This window comes from Pristis pectinata, chromosome 26 (genome assembly GCF_009764475.1).
Source record: "Pristis pectinata isolate sPriPec2 chromosome 26, sPriPec2.1.pri, whole genome shotgun sequence".
NCBI classification, from domain to species: domain Eukaryota; kingdom Metazoa; phylum Chordata; class Chondrichthyes; order Rhinopristiformes; family Pristidae; genus Pristis; species Pristis pectinata.
Window position 1 is genome coordinate 25,657,033 of NC_067430.1, and position 17,971 is coordinate 25,675,003.

The 17,971-nt window shown below is 40.2% G+C and overlaps 1 protein-coding gene across 1 annotated transcript in view; it reads right to left on the minus strand.

The window, feature by feature from the left end:
* The window catches only part of clstn1 (calsyntenin 1), a 71,591-nt gene extending 55,882 nt beyond the window's left edge, over positions 1-15,709 (minus strand). The window contains 1 exon segment of the mRNA XM_052039188.1: positions 15,511-15,709. Coding sequence (XP_051895148.1) covers positions 15,511-15,592 — 82 coding nt within the window. The 5' untranslated portion in view covers positions 15,593-15,709.
* Positions 15,710-17,971: the final 2,262 nt, after the last annotated feature.

Below are 17,971 nucleotides of genomic sequence, written 5' to 3' on the forward strand. Positions count from 1 at the left end.
TGGATTAACTGACAGCGTGTTTTGACTGTTTCTGCTCATGCAAGCCAAGAGTTTTTCCTTCCACCCAAATAGCCCTTAAACAAGATTGTTAAGATGGTAGTTTTTAAAGACTAATATTCATCAGTTTGATTTAATATGGTTTTCAGGACTTCTGTGACTTGCTGGTAAACAAATGCAATCGAGTAAGATTCTGACGTCTAGGTTTGGTTGCTCAAGATTAAATTGTTTGCAACTGATGAAATTTGTTTACAGCTATTTTACTGCATTGCAGAGTAAACCTTAAATACTGCATCAGTTTTCCCAGTTGAAGACATCTTTAATTTGAGAGGCTTCTGCGATGTCATGGTTTCAGAAATAGAAGATTGTTTAATAAAGAGGGCCAGGAGGGTGTGAACACCAGTGAATTTGGTACAGGGGTATGGAATGTAGCACTGCAGAAGCTTCAGCCCTTGCTCTTGTCCAACAAGCATGATGCTCTTATATGATTCTCTATGTAGGCGAGAACATGGATACAGGATGGATGAGCAAACTGACCAGAGAACTGTGGTACAGAAAGCCAAGGTAATGAAAATGCATGCAGTGTAAATAGTATAGGTAGGAGGATAGTGGATCAAATCACCAGGCCTGTAAATAATTTTTTTTTAGTTGGGGGAGCTCTGACAAGGGGAAATTTTAGACAGTTAAAAGAGAAAGGACAAAGCATCAAGGCAAAATAGCAAATGACAACTGATAACCAGAGTCTGTCAGGTAGGGACAAAGCATGCAAACATACAAGCACCTCTCCAAATACAGACAGCAGGGAAATACAGTACAAAGCCAAAATGGTGACTTGTTTGCTTGTTTGAATGCTTCAGCATTCAGATGAAGATATTAGCAGGATTAACAGGACAAATGGGTACTTCTAATAGTTAAAACAGAGACGTGGATGCAAAGTAACCAAGGCTGGAATTGATCAATTCTGGATACACTTCTTTCAGAAGAAATGAGCAAAATAGAAAAATCACACAGGATAGTCCTGATATTAATAAATGAGTTAGAGAAAGAGAAAAGATCTTGGGTCAGAGCATTTAGTAGGAACTGCTTGGGTGGTGCTAAGAAGTAACAAGGGCCAACACCCACCCCCCCCCCCCAACAAGTATTTTGTGATCATTTTTACAGAAGGCACTAGAAATATTGTAAAAATACAGATCTGCGGTGAATGATTTCAAAGCCATGAGCATTGGTTAAAAAAAAGAAATTAATGGTCCTGAATGTGATAAATCCCCAGGACCTGATAACAGCAACCTCAAGTTTGTAGGTGGTAACAAATGAGATGGAAGCTAACCTGATCCTCTACTAAAATGTGATGGTTTGCACAGATTGGAAGATAACAAATGCAACTTCACTATTTAACAAAGGAGGGAGGGAGAGAGAAAACAGAAAACCATAAACCAGTTGCCTTGACAACAGATTACAGCATTTTTCCTACTACAGGAGACCATTGTTACGGCTGTTCAGGTCATGATAATTTCGCTTTAAGGAATTCACCAATCACTACCTGAAAAGTTGATACATGGAATAAAATTAGCTCTTATAGAATTTGTGGGAAAAAATAAACACTAATTGCAAAAGAAACAGCAAATTTTAATTTTTAGTCACTCAATGCTTTGGGACAATAAGATTTGGATTCGAAGTCACACCGACTAGGTTGGCAGTCACAGGTGAGTCCCTCCTCTGTCACACCCTCTCCAGTCCAAGGACATGTGAACAGACTTCTCAGAGTTCAGCGCTACCCCACTCTTCAGCTGGAAGGCATTTTCTCTGACACACTGCATTGTGGGGAGTAGAAGCAGCCACAGACAACTCTTACACCAGCTCCTTAAAATAAATCCTCCACCTTTACTCCACTTCCACCCATTACCCCACTGAACTCCTACATCCCTTTTCTCCCATGAACATCGATCCTCAAATCTCATTCCTCACCTTGATTATAGCCACTTCCTAAGCCCTTTCATAAACCACGAGTCTTGCACATCAGACAAAATGCCTTGCAGATGAAGAGCACAGCAACGCTGCACTTTGAGACTAATGTTCACGTCCTTGGATTGGAGAGGGTAAGGCAAAGGTGGGACTCGGCTGTAACTGCTAACCCAATTGATGCCATGATGTCATATCCAAATTTTATTGCCCCACAGCATTGAGTGCGTAGACTGGCAAACTTTGCTTGTTTTGCACGAGCCTTATCCAGAGCCTAATGTTGGCATCAGCTATTAAATAATAGATCATTTTGTCATCATCAATATAATGGGTTAATGAGATAAAAAGCATCCTCTAGGAACACATGTTCATAACATGGGATTCAATAGAAAAAGGGGGTTCATGTTGCTGAAAGTCATGATACAGACTGTGTTCTAGGAATGGAACCACTCTGTAAAGAAGGGGTTGCCTGCACTATTAAGTGGTAACCGAGAACTTGGAAAATAAAAATATTGGGCGAAGTCAATTTGAATTTATGAAAGTGAAATCATGTTTGACAAAATGCGTTAATGTGGGGTACCTGGAGCTTCAAAAGGCTTTCAATAAGGCTGCATGCCATCACTGCTAACTTGCAAGACCTTAAACAATTAAAGTGCACAGAACTGGGAGTAATATACTGGCATGGACTGAAGACAAGTTAACAGACAAAATGGCATGAATATATCGACCATTTTTGGTTTAGGAGGCTATGATCAATGCTGTGCTGGGTGCAAGCCTATTGCTTTGAATGAAAGGATTAACTGTAATATATAAGAATTTGCTAATGAAACAAAACCGGGTGGCATTACGGGCTGCGAAGAGGGAGAGGCTTGAGGAGATAATGAACACGACGATCAGAGTTCATCCAGTTTGGTATAAAAGGTGGAAAACTGGAGTATTTTTAAATGGCAAGACTAAAAGGCATTGGTATTCAGAAGGATCTGCATGTTCTTGTACACATATCACTGCAAGTTAACATGCAAGAAATCAGCAAGACAAATAGTATGTTGGTTATTATTATAAGAATATTTGTGTAAAGATGTCTTATTAAAATTACAAGTGCCCACTCTAGAATACTGTGTGTAAATCTGGTCTCCCTACCCAAGGAAGCGTATATCTGTGTGAGAGGGAGTGCAGTGAAGGTTCACTAACTTCCATTTCAGGATTGGTGGATTGTCCTACAAGGGAGAGATCAAACAGATTGGGTCTACGCACTATAGAATTTAGAAGAATGACGACCAATTTAACTGACATAAAATTCTTTTGGGGCTTGGCAGGATTGAAACAGGAATGATATTTCCCCTGGCTGGGTTGTCTAAAGCCAGAAGTCAATCTCAAAATAAAGGGTCAGTTATTCAGAACTTTACCTAGGGAATACTGAATCTTTGGAATCCTCTACCCAAGGGGGCTATGGTATTGCAGATGGGTTGTCAAGTATATTCAAGGCAGAGATAGATAAGTTTTTTTTTAATGTTAAGAAAAATCAAGGGATATGGAGTTAATGAAGTAAATGATCAGTCATGGTCTTACTGAGTAGCAGAAAAGGCGTTGGAGGCTAAACGGTTCACTGCTTACAATTACATAATATCAACTGACGTTGCCAAGTCCTTCAGCTTTAGTGGAGGTTTCTTGATATGCCAGATGATACTATTTCAAATACTCCAATTAATCGATCAAATGTTTTAAAAAGTAGCACAATTTCAAAGAAACTAAAAATGCACTTGAGGATATGAATAGTAAACTTTTGTCTTTGAGGAACTGGTCATAAGAATCAAGTGCCCATTCAAATGATTTTGCACGTTTACTGGCTCATATTTTTTAAAAAGGCACAAGTGAAACAAAATATCTAACCTTGAGTTTTATGAAAAATTTACCCTTCAAGTAACATCACAATAGTCTGGACTTTCATTTCATTGCAGCATGCGTGATATTGTTGTGCTCAAATTAGCCGTTGCAACTGAGATGATTGCTAGAGGTTTCTTATCATACATGAAAATTCTTTTATTTAATTCCTTTGGAAAGTTACAGCGTCTCAGCCAAAATAGCAGGGAATGCCTTGTATTCAAACCTTGTCAAGGGGATTTAACATCTGATCTGTAATACAATCCTTCAACAAAAAACAAACTCAATGAATAAACATTTTTAGTTCACTTAGAAGTGAATGAATTCTATGCACAAATTCTAAAACTGCAAATTTAAGGATTAATCAAACAGAACCAACCATTTTGACACGTGAAGCAAGCTACCTCAGTCACCTTTTTAAACAGACCTAGTCTGTATGGGCAAGGCAGATATTAACTAAAAAAAAAGACACACCCAGACATTCAATATTAATCTTGCCATTTTCTACAAAGTCCTATTCTACTTTCCACAGATCAGCTATTCATAACACCTCCAGCTATAAATTTCCTAAAACAGGTGGCTCAGTGCTTGAAATACTGACATAGTTGTTACAGGATTGCATTTAGTATGAAAACTATTCAAGCTTCATTCCGCACCCACCCCCGTCCCCACAAATCCTCCATTCAAAATAATGGAATGGAGTTTGTAATTGGTTTCCAGACCTGCTAGTGCCACCTTAGAAAAGTGCCATCTGCTATATTTTTCTGCCTTTTCAGGAACCACAAACTATTAATAAATAGAAGTGTTGGAAACTCAGGTCAAGCAGCAATTGGGAAAAGAGAAACTGAGTTAATGTTTTAGGTTGAAGACCCTTCATCAGAACTTCAACCTGAAACATTAATCACTTCTCTTGCTGAGAGAAGGTGGGACAGGGAGAAGAGGAGGGAATGAAGGGGAGGAAATGCTGCCTGATCTGTTGCGAGCTTCCAGCATTGCTTGTTTCAGATTTTCAGCACCAGCAGTTTTGAGTTTCAATTAAAGTTGAACTTCAAGCTCCATTTGACTTAGAAATGGTGTATACTCTCATCGTAAATTTTATGGAAAGAGAATTTTAAAATGGTAGACAGATATGCAAAGTTCATCCATTCAGAATGGCTTCTTGATTCTATGAATGAAACCAATTATTAATTATCTATGAGATATAGTTTACTTACAAAATTGCAGTTAATTTGCCTTCATCAAATACCAGTTAAGCAGCTTATTGAGAAGTCAGTTGAAGGCATAATACATTGCTTAGAAGGAAGATGTTAATAGATCCAGTCAAGTGAACTTCTTGAAAAAAACACTGGAATCCATTATATTCAACTCAACAGACAAACTAGGGAGAGAGGGAAGAAGAATGAAGAAATTGAAGGGGAAGGAAGGTGGAGGGGGAAGAGAGTAGGCAATTCTAATTTTGTAATCCAGCTTTTAAATATCCGATCAGCTCCCAAATATCTGGGTAGTGGTTTATCGCATTTTTAAAATCAATCCTGCCATCCACTGCCCATCGCACGAGCCCGATCATCATCCCTGCAAGCCACGCTCCTGGCCAGAGTTCTGGGATGGGCTGCTGTTCTCCCAGCACAATTTTACAGCCCTTGCTTAACTGTTGATCCACACTGAGGAGAAATTGAAATGCACAATGCCTCTTAATGTGCAGTAATTTTGTCTTTTGCATTATGACACTTCTCTTCATTAACTTAAATAATTGAAAGTCTTATCTACCTTCTAGGCTGAGGGTTAATTGTTTTCATTTTGTTGTATGAAAAAGTCACAGAAAGAAACTATTAAACCAAGGTCAGGAATATTAACACTTGTAGATTAGTTTCAACAACAGTACTTCACAGACTGAAATACTGTTATACATTGCGGTAGAAATAGGGAGCTAAGGACAGCTCCAAAGCAAACTGTGGGTCAAGATACGCTGTTCCAGGAGATTCAGTAGCCACAGACAAAGATAAGAATGGGACATAGTTAGGATGCAAGATGGGTGAGGAAAAACCAAACAAAATTAGCTTTGTATAAATTAACCTCATAAGGGGGTGCTATTCAACAAATTATCTAGAAAACCACAAGTTAAACAATACCTTTCCAATAATGAAACATCAGTATTTGAGCTAGTCACCGAAACCACCATCAGATAATTGTTGCACATCTAACCACAAGAAATCTAGCTCCCCAGAAAGCATCTGCTGAAAAGGGAGTTTCTAAACACCATAGCTAAAATAAAGTTCTTTTTCTGCTTGCCTAACCCTATCCCTGTTTCTTCAGATGAATGACTGAATCATCTGCAAAGGCCTTCCTTTCTTCTCAAACAAGTACTCCTAGAGTCCCTCGTGGATCTGTCCTTAGTTCTTTTTATTTCTTCCCCATCAACTACTGGGTGGCACAGTGGAGCAGCAAGCAGAGTTGCCACCTCACAGCTATTGAAGTTTGAGCCAGACCTCGAGTATCATCTGTGTGGAGTTTGCATGTTCTCTTTGACTGCCTGGATTCTCTCTCTAAGCTCTAGTTTCCTCTCATGTCCCAAGACCTGCAGGTTGGAAGGCTAATTTGTCTCTAAAATGACCCTAGTTTATAGGCAAGTGGTAGAATCAGGGGGAAATTGATTGGAATGTGGGGAGATCATAATGAGATGAGCATAACTGGCTGCTTGATAGTCAGCACAGACTCTGTGGAATCATTGAGTGAGGTAGGAGCAATTACATAAGATCAATGTGTTCAGGCAGAGGAAACACTTATAAAATACAATTTTTGAGAGTTCACTGAGAAGGCAACTAGCAGGATAGATGAAGGTGAGCCAATGGATGTAATGTGTTTGGAGTTCCAAAAGCATTCAAAGAGTGCATAACACAGAGAGGATAAGAGGGGACTTGATAGAGGTGTACATGATGATAAGAGGCATAGATCGAGTGGACAGTCAGAGACTTTTTCCCAGTGCGATAATGGCTAACACGAGGGGACATAATTTTAAGGTGATTGGAAGAAGGTCGGGGTAAGTTTTTTTTTACACAGTGGTGGGTGCATGAAACACACTGCCTGCAGAGGCTGTGGGGGCTGATACATTAGGGACATTTAAGAGACTCTTAGATAGACACATGAATGATAGAAAAACAGGGGGCTATGTGGGAGGGAAGGGTTAGATAGGTAGATCTTGGAGGGTAAAATGTCAGCACAACATTGTGGGCTGAAGGGTCTGTACTGTGCTGTAGTGTTCTAAAAACAACAGCAGAGCTCATGATTTGAGGATAACAATATTATGGATAGATGATTGAGTAACTGAAAACAAAGGATAAACAGGTCATTTTCACATTAGAAATCTATGATTAGCAGGATGCCTTGGGGTTCAGTACTCTGCAATCTATATTAATGACTTTTATTGTCCTATGACAAAATTTCTATTAAAATTTGCTGACAAATAAAGGCAAAGTAAGAGTTGGGAATGTCTGTAAATAGTGTCGAGAGCAGGCAATGAAAGAAAATAAGTTTATTCACAATGGCAGGAAGAGCAGAAGAGGAGATTTGTGATATGTTAATAAAACATGATACTAAGATCTGCGTGTTCTTGTACAAAGTTAGCATGCAGATGCAGCAAGTAATTACGGTAAATGGAATGTTAGTGTTTATTACAACCAAGGTGGAGCACAACAGCAAATCCTGCTACAATTGTACAGTGCTTTGGCAAAAAGACCAAGCAGCAGTGATCCCTACCCTACTGTGCATAAAACCTCAGCATTAAGACCATGATCATGCTCAACAGGCACGGTAGTGTAGCTGTTAGCTTAACACTATTACAGCGCCAGTGACCCGGGTTCAATTCCAGCTGTTGTCTGTAAGGAGTTTGTACGTTCTCCCCGTGTCTGCGTGGGTTCCCTCCGGGTGTGCCAGTTTCCTCCCACATTCCAAAGACGTACGGGTTAGGAAGTTGTGGGCGTGCTACGTTGGCGCCGCAAGTGTGGTGACACTTGCAGGCTGCCCCCAGAACACTCTACGCAAAAGATGCATTTCACTGTGTGTTTTGACGTACGTGTGATTAATAGAAATATCTTCTCTTTTCAACCAGTTCTGGTTGGCAGGCTGCATTGGCAAACCCGACACTAGACTTCCAAAACATGCACTCTGCTGCAAGCCTTGGTACAGCAATAATTTCCAGGAGGCCTGATGGGAAGTGCCAAGGATATCCTCAAAATATCCTTTAAAAAAATTAATATTCACATCAATTAACCAATCTCTGGTCCCCACCAGATCAAAATGGAGCATGATAATCTGGGAAGGCAATGAGCATCTTAAATCTCTTCGAGGAGAGGCACTGAATTCTCTAATGTACATCAGAAACAACACATCCACCTGTTGTGTGAAGCACCACCTTTTCCACTTCTGGCAGAGTCTATTGATCCCACATGGGACTGCTCAGCCACCTCAGAACTCTGAAGAGTTAATTTGAATAAAGTCATCCTCAATTGAGGGTGTACTGAAAATGAGCTGTCTTCAATTGTCTAGGTCTTCTGCGATTCCCTCACTAAAGCTCACACTCTTTCCTTAAGATGCTGCTTAAAATCTACTCCTCTAATGAACCATTTGTCCTAATATTTACTTGAATGGATTTTGTTAAGTTTAGCCTGATGACACCGAGAAATAACAACTCAAGATACAATAACAACTTTTAAAAGACAGTTGGAGAGGTACATGAAGAGGAAAGGTTTAGAGGGATATGGGACAAACACAGGCAAATGGGACTAGCTTGGATGGCCGTCTTGGTCGGCATGGATCAGTTGGGCCGAAGACCCCATTCCCTTGCTGTATGACTATGACTCTAAATGCCTCAGGGCATCTTGTATTAAAGGCATTATATGAATATGTGCAAGTTATTACATAAAATTCACAGACATTTTCAAAAACAAAAATGATGCCAGTGTTACTCATGCTGTAGAGAAACAAAGGACTACAGATGCTGGAATATCTAAATGAAAAACATGATGATGCTGGAGGAACTCAGCAGGCTGCCAGGAAGCATCTGTGGAGAAAAGCAGGTGGTCAATGTTTCAGGTCAGGAGTCTTCTTCAGGACTGAAGATAGGAAAAGGGGAAGCTCAAATGTGTGTGTGAGGGGTGGGTCTGGGGATTACTTAAAGTGGGAGAATCCCTCCAACCCCACCCCCCCCACCACCTCTTTTCTTCCCTTTCCTAGCCTCTCTTTTATACTACTTTTTTTCCTCCTTACCTTTGACTCATCCCCAGTGGATCTGCTCTCCCCTCTTCCCCTGCACCTGCCTATCACCATCTCTTACCTGCATCTACCTCTCACCACCTGGTGCCCACCCCGCCTCCCCTCTTTTATCCACCTATCACTGCTCTGCTTTTCCCTCCTATATATTGGGCTTCCCCTTTTCCTATCTTTAGTCCTGAAGGGTCCTGACCCAAAATGCTGACCACCTGCTTTTCTCCACGGATGCTGCCTGGCCTGCTGAGTTCCTCCAGCATCATCGTGTTACTCGTGCTCTAAATATTTTGTTTTACCTTGTGCTTATCCAGAGGCCATAGCACAGTGCTATAATAGAGCAAATTTAAAATAGTTCATTAAAAAAAGCTTAAAATCCAGGCCTGTACATAGCATACTGACTGCTTTGCTTAATATATACAGTGAATGTTGTTTTGTTAACTCAGATTGAATGAATCCCCAGCACTGTTTACAAGTTGTGAGTAAATTCCCTTCTTTATAGCCCAGATGTGGCCTTCAGTCGAACTTACAACACAAGTGCGACTTGTGGGCTGGTTCATACCCACACGAAAGGAATACAGTGCTGGGATGGATCTAAAATAAACCATGTTACTAGGCTTCTTCCCCCCACCCCATCCCCCACTCAAAGTATTTTAAAAATATAACCTTCCTTCCAGATAATTGGCATGGGAAACCTTGGTGATGTTTATTATCCATGAACTTATTTGTGATGTAGGTGGGTACAAGGCCTCTCTATGCTCCCAAAATGGGCAGAGCAAAGATATAGTAATAAGGTCTTCCCTGACAGTCTGATAGAATCAAGCAATATGTCTTCAACGCTGGAGGAATGAAGGACCCTTACATGGCCTTCCCCACACGTTGCAGTATGGAGTTCGCCAGAGGCCCAGCACAAGCTGTTGTCATAAACTATTGGTGGGTCACTGCAGGCAGCCAAATGATCTGACCCAATACAGTGTTTCAAGTATTCTGCAATGTAAATAGGGGATTAAAATGGCAAAAACCAACTTCTCCCCCTTCCCCACAGGTAATCATATTAACATTCAGAGTCTATGCAAGTCACAGAAAGAAAAGGATATTGCAGTAAAGCTTCAACAGCCAAACATAACAGCAAATGCACAAAGTTAAGGTCACTTAAAGGATAACTTGCAAGAGGAAAACAAATGATTAAAAGACGAGAATTAGCAATACATAATAGTGCATAGATAAGTGCATTTGAGTAGTTAAATCTATGTAAATTCTAATGAAATAATGGCACTATTAACTGCAGTTTCTCTTATGGTGGGTTTAGAATCTCATTCTTATGAAAAAAAATTTAATACTTTTACAGCATGAACAATATAAAACTCATATGGAAATGCTTGAACATTTAATGTGGTTCGATCCCTAAATGACATTTAAAAAATACAAAACCAGCATGACCACTACTGAATCTCCTTTACTGTACTGGTGAAGGCACTTGAAATGTTTTTTTTATTAAAGCTGTCATATTATTTCAAATTGATGAACATTATACACCAAAAAAATATCAAATTTCTCTTCTGACTGCTGACTAATCTGCTATGTATTTCTTTACTTTGTTAACACATTTTTTGGAAAGGAAGATCCCAGACTAGAGTGCTACCCTCTCTCTTGGCTTGAGTGCTATATTTGCCTTGTACAATAGTGAGGGTTAGGACAGAATTCCAAATTCACCTTTCCAAACTCAATGACGACTCCTGCTGAAAGGTGCACACATAACCACAGGTTGAGAGCACTTAAATTGTACTGGTAGAAATTGAGTGGTACCCCACCCAAATCACTCAAAATAGGGCATAATGATATACATTTAAAATCATTAAGTACTCTATAATTCAAATTTAACATCCATTGGCAGCCCGTTTTAACATCAAAAATTATAGAAAATGTCAAATTACAGCAAGAATGCACACAGCAAATGGAAAAATTTATAACTGCAGTAGAGCAGGGAAATCTAAACTTCCATAACTAAAATCTAAACTTCTCTAAACTTCAGTGACTGCTCAACACAATGTACCAACTAAACATCTAATTTTCATTGCTTATGAAAAGTACAAATTATTAATTGTCAGTAGGGAAATAGACAATACTTTCATTGTTACACCCACAGATTATTTACCCTCAGTGACATGCATGAAAAATAAATGCTGGTACTATTATCGGTTGTTAGAAAATGGGGAGGAAAATTGGATTCCAAATGTTAGTTCTGAAGATCTGTTGGCATATTTTAAGTTAGCAGAACTTTAAAGATTTCAATTTGTGTAAGAGATTTGCAAATTGCAGGACCAATTTCTAACAATTTTGAACATCAAAATCTCTATGCTCTTACAATTTATGCCATCACAATCTATTCATCCAACTAACCCAATGTGCATCTTGAAAGCAGACAAGAGCCATTCTTACATTGACCTCAATTTTGACCAGATAAATTTGGAGGATTGTCAAAATACCACAGCATGTCTTTCTCTTTCCCAATTTAATCTCAACTCCTCCTTGTCAGTCAGTAATCACTTGTAAAATGTAGAAAACCTAGAGATGAAAAAATTAGAGCACAGGATAGGGCTGGGACAGGCAGGGAAGCAGTTCTCTTGCTTCTCCTATCCTGCGGGCAGTATTATAATACAACTCTCATACACAGTGGCTCTAGCTTGTTGATTAGAGTATGCAGGTTTAAGATTTTTTTTAATTTTCTCATTTCACTTGACCCAAACATTGTTTTTGGAGATTAAAATTTCCCCATTTGGAGCTGTTTCCATCACAAACTGATGTGAATAAAAACAGCTTTTCCACCCCATATATCAGACTCTTTGGGTCTCACGTTGACCTTATCAGCCATCACAGAACTGGAATGGAAACAAGTTATTCTCAACCCTGAGGGACTGCTTAAGAGGTTGTTCTTTTAGCACCTTTATTCTGGGAAAATAATCAAGATGCTTCAAGAGTTTTATCAAACAAAATGTGATAACAACCCAAGGTGATCCTGTGGCAAATGACAAAATAAGAAGAGGTCTAAAACTTAGTCTCTTTAAAAGGGTAAAGAGAAGGAAAAAATATTAGGTTAATACCCATAACAGGTAGAGAACCAGCCTTCATTTGTATACACATCATCGTGCAATAAGGCAATGACCTAATCTATTTCGTAAAAAGCATCCTACATATGATTAGCAATTAATGTTTAATTGTAATATGTTTGTCCACATCATAAACCTCAAATCGGTTCCATTAGGCTGATTTTTATATAAATTAACACTATGCCACTTTATTACATTAACTTTCATTTTGTTCATTGCAAAATGATCAAAATTTGTTCACTTTGGTCTCACAGGTTTAAGGGGAAAGTACAGTTGCAGATACAATTTAAAGTAATTCTGCAAGATATAGTTGCATAATGGTTATGTTACTGGATCAGTGAACCAAAAGCCAGCAATGACCTGGAGATACTTGTTCAAAAATCTCATTTTTGCCGCTGGGGGATTTAAATTCAGTTAGTTAAACAAATCCAGAATCTAAAAATCATGGAAATCTTTTTCAACTGAATCCCATCTGGGTCATCAGCAATGTGGTCGACTTAACTGTTGGCTGCAATCGTCTAGGAAGTCACTCTGTCATGGCAAACCATGACGAACAGCAAGGTAATGCACTTATCTTTTCAGAGCAATTAGAAGTAGGCAGTAAATGCAGTCAGCATTGCCCACATGAATAAAAAGAACTGATTCTACAGAATCAGAGCAATTGCCAAGAGTCAATGAGGAAGGTGAAGAATAAATAGAACAAGGCCAGAACAGCAAGAAATTTGATAAGCATAAATCTGGTTTAGATCAGTTATCAAATTCATACTTAATCTACTGTACTACTGCTGAATGGACATTACTTGTCCATGCAAGCACAACTGTAATGCAATAAGTAATGGAACTACAGGTGCAGGTATTCTAAACTTCTCATATTTCCACTAGGAAGTTTCACTATATTTGTTAAGAATTAGTACAAGACCAAGGAAAAATAGATCAATATAGTTAGCACCCTGTACTAAAACCAACTTTCGATCTTGCAACACTCTCATACATATACTAAATGCATTGCGATTCTGCTAGGAAACCAACCTACCTCAAAGAATGGAATCATGTATAGCAGCTGGAAACAATTATTCACTATTATAACACAAAGATAAAAATCTCTCTACATACAAAGTGAAAGATTGGAACGAGACATTTCCCCCAAAAGAGAAAGATTTCTGCCTCAATCATTCTTAAAGTGAAGGGACAGATAGTTAACAAGACCATTGAACAATGTCACTTTAAGGCAAATTCGTTGTTTGAGAGCAAGCATCTCAATCTAGTCAAAACATATCTTATAACATTGTTATTTATCAGTGGTATGCAGTTAAAAACAACACTGCACGATTCAATGACATCAAACAAGAGGTTTTAACTAAGACTGGAAAAATCACAATACAGTTGATAGTTCAAGCATTAAGTTGCATTTGGACGTGGAAGCCTCATGGAATACACTCTTCAAATGGGCGACCAACCCAAATACAAGTATCAATCTATGTCACAAAGTTGACCAAAACAACAGTTTAAGCTAGTTCAATTCATATTTTAACCAAGTTTTTAACCACAATCTCAGTCTATGCCTATCGTTTAGCATTACAACTGAAATTATTAATCGTTTAAAAAAATTAAGTAATTCTCTGAATCAATGCACTTTTTTTTTTAAAGATTGCAGAAGTTATCTTTAACAACTGAATTTCAACCTTCAGGAATTGTTCTGCAACAGCAGCAAATATTATGACATTGTAGAGGAGTGAGCTAAAAGGAGTCACTGAGCTGAGCAAAGTCTGAGATTTTAAAATAGACCGGAATGCCTTGATTAATATTTTTCCACTGTTCCTTCAGTGTTGTTAAAATTGTGGAGCTCAGCAACTCCCAAACACTTAAATCATGTACCTTCAATTGAATTCTCTTTTTTAAATTTCATCAGGGTAGGGTGAAACATAATTGTATTCTTCATCGATAATGATGCAAATACTCTGGAAGCACTCAGACATTAAGTAGATTTCAAGGAAAAGGAGAAGCTGACCGCAAATTCTTTGGCATTTAACACACTACGACATTTAATTATCATTAATGATACAAAATACTAAACCAGTGGGTATTTCAGTATTTTCAGATCAGAACATCAGTATCTGCTACATCTCCACAAAATAACATTTTCCAAAATACCAACAAAAATATCTCAGCTTTTGAATCATTTTCATTAAATTACAAGAAACAATAGCAGATCAAAGAACCTGCAATGCGTCGACTTTTGCATTTAAAAGAATAATCAATATTAATACTACCCATTATGCATTTTTCTAAAAGTCTAGATGGTTTGGTATTTATCAGTCTTTGAAAACTTAATGAACAATACTATAAAGGGTAACCACTTAATCCTTGCAGCAGCAATCAATAAAATCAAAATAATTTCCAATGTGGGCAGGAGAAAAGTCAAAGGCTCGGCTTCTTATTAAAATAATTTAAACCTATTAAGAAAAATGCCACACCGATGCAGTATTGTGCTATTCGAAAAAATATAAATTAAGAATGTTTACAGAACTCCTCAATTTGAGGAGACAATTTCTAAAGGAATGGGAGGAAATAAATGTAGGTGTGCGGGGGGGGGGGGGGGTGAGGTGAGGGATATTTAACAGTAGGTATAAAGTCCATTTGAAGGCACAAGATGCTTTAACAACCAAATATATCAGTGTAATATGCATTGCTACTGCAGTCTAAAGTAACGTCATTTGGGTCTATATATAAACAAAGCCTTGCCCTTTGCTAACCCTATAAACCAAACCCACACAGAAAAAGGGAGACAATCTCCTGGAATACTTAACCCATCCAGGCACTACACAAGGGTTTTGTTTTAAAGAAAACAAGACACCACAAGGAGAAAATGCAATATTTTATCTTAGATACAGAAATGAGAGAGACACAGCGCATCATCCAGGCACATTAGAAAGTTGTTTTTTTTTTGCCCTGATTACAAAGAGTCAAGCATTTTCTGGAAGGTGGGCGGATTCCTGTGCCGAAAGAGAAAATTTAATTAAAAATAAATCTGCGAGATGCCACTTCTCTGCTCCCAATGAAGACAGGGCGGAGGTGACTGAAATTGGACATTGCAACTGGGATACACCATAAATCCCCGCAAAGGAAAAAATACATCAGCTAAACCTTCATTTAAAATAAAAGGTAAATAAACATTTTTCTCCTCAGCATCAACACCAGAAGCATCTGTGGGAACATGGCCGGAGCGAAGGAAAACACAAACACAGCCCACCCTCCAGCGAAATAAATCATAGTCGGTTCAATCGCGGTGAAGGGAGGTGGTCCTCACCTTTACCGGCCGAGGCGGCGACCGAAAAGCTCAGCAACAGGCAGGCCAGCGAGGCGACGAGTTTGCACCTGACCGACTTCATGTCCGCGCTCCCGCCGCCGCTCCTCGCCCGGCTGCTGGAGTAAAATGGCGGCCGGCCGCCCTCCCGCTGGATCGCCAGCGCTCCGCAGCCCAGCGCCACAGCCCGCTGACGTCAGCGCCGCCGCGGAGGGCTGCCGACGTCACCGCCCCGCCCCTCCCCGCCGGGTCCGGGGGCGCCCCGTGTCACGTGACCTTTAAAGGGGCCCCGCACTTGGCTGCAGTGTGGAGGGGGTTCTTTACGTTTGTGCGGTGCCCGCTGTGACCTCGACCCGCTGAAATAATCCATGCAGCCTCATCTTTTCCAGCTGTGTTGTGGTGCAAAAGCTAAAAACTGCAGACACTGCAAATTCTGCAGATGCTGTATTTTTGGAGCAATGCACAATAGGTGCCGGAGGAACTCAGCAGGTCAGGCAGCATCTATGGAGGGAGATAGACAGTCGATGTTTCGGGCCGAGACCCTTCATCAGGACTTCAGCTGAACTGCAGGTGCTGAAGTCTAGAAGCAGAAGATGCCGCAAATGTTCAGCAGATTGGGCAGCTACATAGAGAGAGAGAGAGAGAGAGAGAGAAACAGAGTTAATGATCCAGGCCAATGAGATAAGATATCTTTATTAGTAATATGTACATCGAAACACACAGTAAAGTGCATCTTTCTTTTGCATAGTGTTCTGGGGGTAGACAGCAAGTGTCGCCACGCTTCCGGCACCAACATAGCATGCCCACAACTTCCTAACCTGTACGTCTTTGGAATATGGGAGGAAACCAGAGCACCCAGAGGAAACCCATGCAGATACGGGGAGGATGTACAAACTCCTTTTAGCATTACGCTAACCGCTACACTACCGTGCCTGCCCCTTTATCAGATCAGTTTCAGGCATTAGGAAAGGCAAGGAACTGATTAGGAATAGTCAACATGGCTTTCTGCATTAGAAATTGTGTCTCATAAATTGGATTGAGTCTTTCTGAAGAGGATTGACGAGGGCAAGGTGGCTGGCGTTGTCAATATGGACTTTAGCAAAGCCTTTTGACGAGGTCCCACGTGGTAAGCTAGTCTGGAAGGTTAGATCACAGGGGATCCAGGGTGAGCTAGCCAATAGGGTACAAAATTGGCTTGGTGGAAGGAGTCCAAGGCTGGTAGTGGAGGGTCGTTACTTAGATTGGTGGCCTGTGACCAGTGATGTGCTGCGGGGATCGGTGCTGGGTCCACAGTTGTTTGTCAACTATACTAATAATTTGGATGACATTGTTGTTAACATAGCAAGTTTGCAGATGACACCAAAATTGGTGGTGTACATTGAAGAAGGTTCTCTAAGATTACAATAGGGTCCAGATGAACTGGGGAAGTGGGTCAAGGAATGGCAGATGGAATTTAACTCAGACAAGTACAAGATGTTTCATTTTGGTCAGTTAAACCAGGGCAGGGCCTACACAGTAAATGACAGGGCTCTGTTATAGAACAGGTACATAGTTCCCTGAAAGTGGTGACACAGGTAGACAAGGTGGTGAGGAAGGCATTTGTTATGCTTGACTTTAAGAGTCAGGGCATTGAGTACAGGAGTTGGGACATCATGTTGCAACTGTACGAGCCATTGGTGAGGCCACACTTGGAGTGTTGTGTGCAGTTCTGGTTGCCTAGCTGAAGGAAGGATGTAATTAAGCTGGAAAGGGTGCAGAAAAGATTCACAAGGATGTTACCAGGACTGGAAGGCTTGATTTATAAGGAGAGGCTGGATTGGCTGGGAGTTTTTCCCCTGGAGTGTAGGAGGTTGAGGGATGACCATATAGAGATGTATAAACTCATGAGATGTGGAAATAAGATATGGGGGGGGTAAGGTATAAGATATGGATCACTGTCTTTTTCCCAGGATAGAGGAGTCTAAAATTAAAGGGCATAGATTTAAGATGAGAGGGGAAAGACTTGAAAGGGATCTGAGGGGCAACTTTTTCCACACAGAGGTTTGTATATGGAACGAGCTGCCAGAGAAAGCTTAGAGGTGGGTACAATTACAATGTTTAAAAGACATTTGGACAGGTACATGGATCGAAAAGGCCTGGAGGAATAGGGGTCAAACGCAGGCAAATGGGACACTTAGATAGGCATCTTGGTTGGCATGGATGAGCTGGGCTGAAGGGTCTGTTTCCATGCTGAACAACTTTATGACTCTATGATGACAGTAACAAGCAATGTGCTGGAGGAAATCAGCAAGTCAAGCAGCATCTGTGGGGGGGGGGGGGGGGGGGGGGGGGGGAGAAGGAATTCTCGACATTTTGGGTCAAGACCCTGCTTCAGGACTTCCACTCTGAGGGAAGATAACCAGTAAAAAGGGGAGAGGTGGAGTGGTGAGTAGGAGATCGGAGAACCTAGGAGAGACCAAGGATG